Genomic DNA, 9333 nt, shown 5'->3' with positions numbered 1-9333 from the left:
CAGGCAGCGGTCTGGCAGGGCCGGGCAGCCCCAGGCAGGCTCCCAGCGTGAAGGCAGGGCTGCCAGCGCTGCCCTCCCAGAGCCAGCTCTGGCACTGCCGGCCGGGAACGGGGACGGAGGGGCGGTGGGTTGGGGCCGTGCACCCTGAGATCCCCCTGCCCGCGGGGCGGTTAAGTTGCCCTCGACCTTTGTGCCGGTGGTTTCATCGCCCTCCCGTGAGCAACGGGACAGAACGAGCCCGTCCCTGCCATTAAGCCATGACAGCCAATTTCCTGCAACAAGAAAAATTCATAAAATTGAAACTCCGTAAGCCCTTTTGTCCATTTTCTTGCCTTTCCCAGCCTTGAACTCGCTCCCTTGGGAGTCACCGCTTTCTATTTTCTGAAGCCTGCCCTGCCTGGGGCATCGCTCTCCCTTTTCCTTTTCCACCTCCTCTTCACTGCTTTTTTGGCCGAGGGCAAGGGGCTTGCTCAGCTCGGCTGCCCCGCCGGGTCGCCAGCCACCAGCACGTGCCTTGTGCCCCATCCCGAAGCTGGGGAGCCCCAGCTGAACCCCGAGCTTTGCAAAGGCAAAAGGCCCAGCAGCGCTGCAGCCCTGCGGTTCACTGCGATGCGAATGATTCCGTCCCGCTGGCTGGCAACGGCCGGCGGCTGCCCCTTCCCCACCGCCTCGCCCAGCATTTCCCCTCCTTCTCTCCCCGCAGATCCCCGCCTGCGCGGCCGCTGACTTGAAATGGCAGAAGGAGCAAAGTAAGTGTCTTTTTTTCTTTTTTTTTTTTTAAATTGGGATGGAGCAGGGCGCTGCGGGGCAGGAGCAGAAGGAGAAAGTGAGCCCCCCGCTCCCCTCACCCGCTGCGGGTACATGAGCTCGCCGTAGCGAGATGGAGCAAGCCGTTGTGGGGCCAGCAAAGCACCTTCTCTTTTTTTCTGCGTGTTGGTGTTTCTCACTTGCCCGTAAGACGCAGCCAGCTAATGCACTCCCTCCCTGATGGTCACAGTTTGAGCTTAGGAGCATGACACCCCCCAGGGCAGCCAGACGGGGCAGGTTTGGCTCTGAAGTTGCAGGACACCACATTCCCCAAGGCCAGGACATCCCGTGCACGCTCTGGTGTAGCTCTTGGAGATGCACAATGCTTGCCGGGAAGCCCTCTCCCTCCTCGCCCCGGGCAGATGAACAGTCACCTGCTCCCTGCCTGCGCCCGGAGCGGGCTGCGTCGCATCCAGCCTGGTCCAGGGCGTTCCCAACCCAACTGTCTGTGTTTCCTCTGCAGGGTGTTCAAGAAGACCAGCCCCAACGGCAAGGTGAGTCCGTGCACGCAGAGACGGGACCGTGCACCCGTCCCTGGGTGCGGGTCAGCCCAAGGTGCAGGCTGTGCCAGCGTGGAGGGGCTGCGGGGCTCCTCCGGGGTGGCTCTGCCCATGGAACGGGGCGCAGGCTGGGTTTCCCTTTGCTTTGAAATCTGATTGATTCCTGCTATACCTGCCACGATACCACCACAGGGTTCGCTTTTCAAAATAGAAATTTAAAAAAAAAACCAATCCTATATGAATCCTTAAATGCAATGCCTGGTCCAGCACGCTAACAGCAGGGTTAACGAGTCCCCCGACACCACCCGGGGCTTGAAAATTTCAGAATTTCAGCCAGTTCCATGGCAAACACTGACCTGTTTGCTTCTCTCCTTTCGCCGTGTGCTGCCTCCAGCTGTCCATCTACCTGGGGAGGAGAGACTTCGTGGATCATGTGGAGTCGGTGGACTCCGTAGGTGAGTGGGGCCGTGCCCGCCGTGGAGGGGGAAACACGGGCAGTGAGCGGCCAGGCACACCAGTCCCTGTGCCGGCGGCTGCTTGCCTCTGCTTCCCGCTGGAGCAGGAGGAGCAAGGGCAGCTCCAGAGGAGCAAATGTCCTGTTTTCCTGCAAAAACCCTTACAGAAAAATGGTGGGGAAAGGGACAAAGTCCCTTTGCAAAACAGCCTGCCCACGCTGCCGGTGGAGATGCTGGAGGAGGCATCGCCGTCCCCCTGACCGGCAGCTCCCCTCAGTCACCTTCCCAGCTGATGAGCGGATTATTTGACCTTAAAAAGCGCTGTATCTTTGCAAGGATCTTCCCGGGCAGCCGAGTTCACTGGCCCTTCTTCTCTGCTTGTTTGCAGATGGCGTCTGCCTGATCGACCCCGAGTACCTAAAGGACAGAAAAGGTATTAAGACACAAAATCCCATGTTATAAGGGGAAGGGATGGAAACCAGTCCAAAGCTCACAAGCAACGTGGGACTGTAGTCAGGTTAAAACTGCAACGGGTCATCTACAGCTCGCTGTACATCAGTGCCACGGTGGCTGACCCGAGAGGAAAGCTGCCTCTTTCTTCTTGTCTTTTCTACCGGGGGCACTGGCTCTGAAGCTACCCGTGCCTTGCAGCACGATGCGATGTTAACTTGGTGTCTGAGGTCTGGGTCCTGATAAGAGTCATACTTCTAAAGAATTACTGAAGTAGTTTTTCTTTCTTTCCTCTTTCCTCAACCCCCTGCCCTCCCTTTATCTCACCCTTCCCCTAACCCTGCTCCTCTCCGTTTCCATCCGGCTGCAGTGTACGTGACGTTGACTTGCGCATTCCGCTACGGCCGAGATGACCTTGATGTTATCGGGTTGACCTTCAGGAAGGACCTCTATGTCCTGACCACCCAGATCTTCCCGCCGGTGCCAGACCAGGCACCCAAAACCCTCACTCCCTTGCAGGAGAAGCTGACAAAGAAGCTTGGGGAGAATGCCTACCCCTTCACCTTCGAGGTAGGGGCTGCTCAGCTCTTCCCGACTGCACGCCTCCGTGGTGCGCACCGGGGCTCCTCTCTGGGCACGTTCTTTATTTACTTTTCTCTCTCTTTTCCTGTTCTGCCCAGATTGCCACCAACCTGCCCTGCTCGGTCACCCTCCAGCCGGGACCAGATGATGTGGGAAAGGTGAGCTGCTGTCCCCAGCCTGTGTCCCCTGGACCCGTTCCCTCTGGCAGGGGGTTAAGTTGTGGGGTGCCAAAACCAAAAGCCGCTTCTCTTTCATGGGGACTTGGCCCGCAGGGTGAGGGTTGGAGGGGAAGGGTGGCTGGAGCTGGGACCAGGGTCTGCGGGGATGCCGTGGAGGAAGGAGGGGAATGAACCTAAACCTCAGGCAGCTCTGAGCCCCTCCTGTTTAGTGACCATACGTGTCCCCCCAGGCCTGCGGCGTGGACTTCGAGGTCAAAGGATTTTGTGCTGAAAATCTGGAGGAGAAAATTCACAAGAGGTATTTGCAGGGGATCCCTTTCCTGCCCCATGGCCCTAGAAACAAACCACCGGATGGTTTTGGGGTGGCCAGCTTAGGGGGCGGGCCGAGGACCTGCCGTCAGCCTGTGCCACACTGGGATGGGGGACTTTGCCCAAAGGAGGGGCAGTGGTCGCCATGTCAGCACTCACCACGTCCTACGAGCAGGCTGCAGCTTGCATCCTTTGGCTAGAGACGCTGCGATGTCCCTGAAGACAGCCGACGAGTCCCCCTTGAAGGCCATGTCAGCACAATCCTGCCGGGGGGGCTGGGGGTGACCGCCACCTCTCGCCCCGCAGGAACTCGGTGCGTCTCATCATCCGCAAGATCCAGTTTGCACCCCTGCAGTCGGGGCCACCCCCAAAGTCGGAGACCACCCGGCAGTTCATGATGTCCGACAAGCCCCTGCACCTGGAAGCCTCCCTGGATAAGGAGGTCAGGACGGGGGCTGTCGCCCAGCTCGTGCCACCGCGTGCATCCCCAGGGATGGGGACCGGGATGCCCGGTCACGTAACTGAGCCTCTTCCCGCTGCAGGTCTACTACCACGGAGACCCCATCAATGTGACCGTCAACATCAACAACACTACCAACAAGATTGTGAAAAAAATTAAGATCTCGGGTGAGAGGGGGCAGGAGGGGCACATCCCGGCACCCACCGCATCCCGGCCTCCCCGTCGGAGATGGGGACTGCGTGCCCGTGCCTCTGCCGCGTCAGCAACGCTGCGCCCTCCTGTCTCTCCTCAGTTGATCAGATCACAGATGTGGTCCTCTATTCGCTGGATAAATACACGAAGACTGTGTGCACCGAGGAGATAAAGTAAGTGAAAAGGGGCTGGGGGTGGCATGGCATCACGGCCAGAGGGAGGAAGAGAAAGGAGGAGGAGGAGGGGAGAGTGATGGGGAGAGGGGGTGGGGAAGACGGTTTTACACCAGGCAGCAAAAATATCAGGGTTAGAAGAGCAGATGCAGAGGAAGCAGAGGAGAGGGAAGGCTGTGGACACCGTGCCCCGCAGCGCAAGCTGGTGTTGTCGGCTGGGAAGGTCCCTGGGGAAGGTGCGCAGCTGCCTGCCCCGGGCTGCTTCCTCTCCTCGCTTTGCATCTCTGAGGCCGGCCGCAGCCTCTGTGCCCCTGAGAACGAGGAGGGCTGCAGCAAAGGCGGGGGGTAGAAAAAAGAAGTGGTTGTATAAGAGAACGAAAGGAGGAAACAGGCCCCAGACAGCTGCGTGGGGAGGGCAGGCTGGGGGGGTCTGGCTCTGCCCAGGTGCCTGGCACGATGCTGAGCGTCCCCGGTGGGTGCTGAGCGCCCGCCAGGCTGGTGCTGGCTCTGAGCTCTCCTCCCCCACCCCTTCCAGCGAGAACGTGCCGGCCAACTCCACCTTCTCCAAAACGTATTCCGTCACTCCCATGCTCTCGGCCAACCGTGAGAAGCGAGGCCTCGCTCTTGACGGCAAGCTCAAGCACGAGGACACCAACCTGGCCTCCACCACCATGTAAGAGCCGGGTGGGCTTCCCCCGCCGCCCACCATGGCTGGAGCCGTGCCTTCCCCCCTCTCCGACAGCTTCCCGCTGCTCAGGGTGCTCTGGGCTCCCACCAAGGGTCCCCCACACCTCCTGTGCCCACCCCATCCAGCTGGAAAATGCAGGGATTTTGTGAGACAGCCACAGAGCCACCTCCCATCTCATAGGAGATGTAGCCTCCCAGTCCCAACCATCGTCCAAAGCCCCTGTATCCCTCCACAGAGCTGCCTCGGGTCTCGTCTCAGGAGTAAATCCCAGCTCAGGCAGCTCAAATGGCTTCCAGAAACAGCGCTGTGGCTTCAGCCAAGCGACCTGCCCTCCCCTCTCTTGTACTGCCGCGCTGTGTTGTCCTCTCCTGCTACACCCCAGGGCACCCCACACAAAATGGGGCATGGAGACAGCCCCGGGAGCTGCTGTGGGGGGAGCGGACGGGGTCTGCGAGCAGCACTGCCCGCCTCACCGCTCTGCTCTGCCTTTCTCCTAGCCTGAGACCCGGCATGGACAAGGAGGTGCTGGGCATCCTGGTGTCCTACAAAGTGAAGGTCAACCTGATGGTGTCCAGAGGAGGGTGAGGCTCTGTGGGCGCGGGCGGCGGGGACCGTCCCCTTGGACCGTGCTGTGGGGTCTTGTACCACCGGGCAGATGACGAAGGGACTCCTGCCGCGGATCCCCTCGCCCCTGCCCTGCTCCCCCGGGCTGTGGGGCGGCCGGGTGCTGGGCTGCTCTCTGACTCCCACACCTCCATCCCCATCACCGCTGCCCTTCACCCCTATTATAAATCATCTTCTACCTTATTACAAAGCAAAGTCTAACGCCTCCCCTCCTCTGCCTTGTCTGATTTCTGTCCCTTCTCTCCCGCAGCATCCTGGGGGATCTCACTTCCAGGTAAGGAGTAACAAGCGATAGGATGAGAGGTAATGGCCCCAAGCTGCGCCAGGGGAGGTTTAGATTGGATATTAGGAGAAATTTCTTTACTGAAAGGGTGGTCAAGCATTGGAAGAGGCTGCCCAGAGAGGTGGGGGAGTCCCCATCCCTGGAGGGGTTCAAAAAACGGGCAGAGGTGGCACTTGGGGACATGGTTTAGTGGGCATGGGGGTGTTGGGTTGATGGTTGGACTGATGATCTTAGAGATCCTTTCCAACCTTAGTGATTCCTAGTTTTACTTTCATTAAAAAATAATCCAGCCACCAAGCCAGGAAACATGAAATTATTCCTCTCCCCTTAATTGGTTTAGTGGTGGACTTGGTAGTGTGAGGTTAATGGTTGGACTGGATGATCTTAAAGGTCTTTTCCAACCTAAACAATTCGATGATTCTATGATTCTAAGGAGGTAGCTGCCCGCAGGGCCGAGCACAGTGCGGTGCTGGTCAGGTTTATTGAAAGAAGCACTTTTCCTTCCAGCGACGTTGGCGTCGAGCTGCCTGTCATCCTGATGCACCAGAAGCCTGCGGATGGTAGGTAGCGCCTGGGGTGCTGCTGAAACGCGGGGGAGGAAGAGGCAGTCCCCATTCAGAAGGGAACTGCTAAAAGCATCACTGATGCAGCTGCCTCCGTGCGAAGGGCCCCGCTCTGCCCCAGCACCCCCGGCTGTGGGGCGGGCAGAGGGGCTCCAGACGCGCGGCAGCCATCCTCCGTCTGCGGCCGGCCGCAGGAGCAGCTCTCCTCCCCGTGACGCACTGGCTGCCACCCATCTCAACATCTCTCTTCCCAGAAAAACCACCTGAGCGTTAAGAGATGTTAGTTGAAATGTCCTTTCTTTATTAACCTGCATGTGTGTCTCTCTCAATCCTTGCCTCCCTGTGCTTTGCTTATCAATGGACTACAGATAAGCCAAGGTAAAGACATGCTTCCTGGTACCTCAAGCCAGCATTTCCTGTAACACATAAACCATACAGATCCATCGCAGATGGATGTGATGCCCCGTTCCAGTTTGAGATTACATCCTTGGATGAAGTCATCCAGGCCTCAAAGTCCTGAGCCCCTGTGTCACGGCAGACAGCATGACACCCTCCATGGGGCACAGGCTGGGAGGATTCAAATGCTGGGCTCGGCACGTGTTCTGCAAATTTCCAGGGCTTATTTTACAACTCCCCTTGCTGCAAACACAGCAGCCTCTCCTGCTGCAAGCCCAGACCTCGCCTTGTCCCTCGGAAGCAGCCAGCAGCGCTGCGTCTCCCATCACAAGTGCCACCGCTGGACACAACGTCCCCGGCGGCCCCGGTCCCCGTCCGCCCCGCGCTGAGGTCCCTCGGCCGCTGGAAGCGGCCCCGGTCGCAGCCCCGTGCCCCCGCACGCTCCCCAGTGCCAGAGCCCGCTTCTCCTCCCACCACATGAGCTTATTCCAGCTGAAGCCACAGCTGGGGTTGCTTCCCCCCCGGGAAGCCGCAGCGTGCCAAACCCATTCCTGGCAGCCGTGCCTGGCAGCCGCGGCCGCCAACCAGCCCCGCAGCTGGCCCTGGCTTGCAAAGCCCCCAAAAGCTGTTTTTGTGTCTGGTTACACCCGGCAACGGGACACGAGCACTGGGATTTGGAGCCTGGAAACTCGGGCTGCAACTGCGAGGCTGTCACACCAAAACCTGTCAGCTCCCCAGCTCAGGGAGGATTATTTAAACTTCCAGAGGAAGAAATCTCTTGGCCTGTCCCCACCATCGCTCCCTGTAGGTTTTGCCAAGTCGTTTCACATTCGCAAGCTTTTGGAATCGGTCTTGCTGACTCTCTTTTTCCGTTTTTCTTCCCCCCACTTTTCATTTTGTGGCTCTCCCTTGATGTCATCCGCCGCTCGCCTTTCGCAAGGAGGTAACTAATCTCTTTGTCTCCACTTTAATTTCTTTTCCTTCCCTTTTTTCCCTTGACAATGCAAAGCACTGTCTTCAAAAACGCCAAAAGTTGCAGGCAAGAGCCCAGCTCCTCCGGTCACGCACGCTCGCAGTCGAGCCAGCGCTCTGTCCTGGGTCTGCGTGCTCGGGTCAGGCCGCGGCTCGCGGTGACTGTTCCCCGCGGCGCGTGGGGTGACGGGGCCAGCGCCCCGTTGTCCCCGAGCGGGAGCAGGGTTCGGGCGGCAGCGGGGATTTCGCCCTCATCGCTGCGGCGCAGCCCGGGCAGCCGGCCCGCGGGCTCACCACGCTCTGCTTTCCCTTCCAGCGACGAGGACATCGTCATCGAGGAATTCGCTCGCCAGAAACTCAAGGGGGAGAAAGACGACGAAGATGAGAAGGAGGAGGCGGACAAAGAGGACAGCTAACCTGCCGCCTGCTCGCAGGGAGAGCCACCGGTGCCACGCGCCCCGGTTTGGGCCGTAGATGCCCGTAGCATGTTCCCCGCCGTCCCGCACGCGGTGCAGACACCGCAGCCCTTTACGCGCGGCGCCATGTGTTCCCCTAGGTCCCCCATCCTCCCCCGGGCTCCTCGCACCCGCTCCAAGCCCCGGTTGCGGTGGCGGGAGCCAGCCGGTGCCGGTAAAGCTGGCCTGTGCGCGGGACGGTGCTCCCACCTCCTTGCGCCCATGGGTGCGAGCGAGGGGCCAGGGAGGGTGCACCGGAGGCCGGCCGAGCGCCGCCACCAGCGTGTTTGCCATTTGCCTGCGTGATGCAATGCTCTGTGACACCGTGATAAATAAACCCGCCCCAGTGGCCCCCCGCTTGCAGGCTCCGTGTGGTGGTGCCGGGGCGCGGGGCCCACCCTGGGGGCTGTGGGAGAGCACGGAGCGGGCAGCCGGTGCCCGGTGCCGGGGGTGCCCGGGCAGAGCCGGGGGTGCCGGGGCAGAGCCGGGGGTACCCGGGCAGAGCCGGGGGTGCCCAGGCAGAGCCGGGGGTGCCGGGGAAGAGCCGGGGGTGCCGGGGAAGAGCTGGGGGTGCCGGGGCAGAGCCGGGGGTGCCGGGGAAGAGCCGGGGGTGCCCGGGGAAGAGCCGGGGGTGCGGGGGCAGAGCCGGGGTGTGCCGGGGCAGAGCCGGGGGTACCCGGGGCAAAGCCGGGGGTGCCGGGGCAGAGCCGGGGTGTGCCGGGGAAGAGCCGGGGGTGCGGGGGCAGAGCCGGGGGTGCCCGGGGCAGAGCCGGGGGTGCGGGGGCAGAGCCGGGGGTGCCGGGGCAAAGCCGGGGGTACCCGGGGCAAAGCCGGGGGTGCGGGGGCAGAGCCGGGGGTGCCCGGGGCAGAGCCGGGGGTGCCGGGGCAGAGCCGGGGGTGCCGGGGAAGAGCCGGGGGTGCGGGGGCAGAGCTGGGGGTGCCGGGGCAGAGCCGGGGGTACCCGGGCAGAGCCGGGGGTGCCGGGGAAGAGCCGGGGGTGCCGGGGCAAAGCCGGGGGTGCCGGGGAAGAGCCGGGGGTGCCCGGGGAAGAGCCGGGGGTGCGGGGGCAGAGCCGGGGGTGCCCGGGGCAGAGCCGGGGGTGCGGGGGCAGAGCCGGGGGTGCCGGGGCAAAGCCGGGGGTACCCGGGGCAAAGCCGGGGGTGCGGGGGCAGAGCCGGGGGTGCCCGGGGCAGAGCCGGGGGTGCCGGGGCAGAGCCGGGGGTGCCCGGGGCAGAGCCGGGGGTG

At 61.8% G+C, this 9333-nt stretch overlaps 1 protein-coding gene across 1 annotated transcript; it reads left to right on the top strand.

Annotated features, from left to right (window-relative positions):
- Window positions 1-732: 732 nt before the first annotated feature.
- On the top strand, window positions 733-8049 carry ARR3 (arrestin 3). Its single transcript, XM_075720548.1, has 17 exons — window positions 733-749; window positions 1271-1301; window positions 1702-1762; window positions 2151-2195; window positions 2583-2782; window positions 2893-2952; window positions 3204-3271; window positions 3589-3724; window positions 3825-3909; window positions 4035-4107; window positions 4643-4780; window positions 5293-5376; window positions 5670-5693; window positions 6210-6262; window positions 6634-6643; window positions 7602-7604; window positions 7950-8049. The coding sequence occupies exons 1-17, from the start codon at window positions 733-735 to the stop codon at window positions 8047-8049; spliced, it is 1188 nt and encodes a 395-aa protein (XP_075576663.1).
- The last annotated feature ends 1284 nt before the right edge of the window (window positions 8050-9333 follow it).

The sequence above is a fragment of the Pelecanus crispus genome, chromosome 13 (assembly GCF_030463565.1).
Source record: "Pelecanus crispus isolate bPelCri1 chromosome 13, bPelCri1.pri, whole genome shotgun sequence".
Classification (NCBI taxonomy): domain Eukaryota; kingdom Metazoa; phylum Chordata; class Aves; order Pelecaniformes; family Pelecanidae; genus Pelecanus; species Pelecanus crispus.
Note: the sequence above shows the minus strand (reverse complement) of the source record. Positions and strands in the feature narration are given on the sequence as shown.

Coding starts and splice junctions, on each gene's coding strand:
- ARR3 (XM_075720548.1), top strand. Junction 1,763..2,150: donor GGAGTCGGTGGACTCCGTAG/GTGAGTGGGGCC, acceptor GCTTGTTTGCAG/ATGGCGTCTGCCTGATCGAC. Junction 3,725..3,824: donor AAGCCTCCCTGGATAAGGAG/GTCAGGACGGGG, acceptor TTCCCGCTGCAG/GTCTACTACCACGGAGACCC.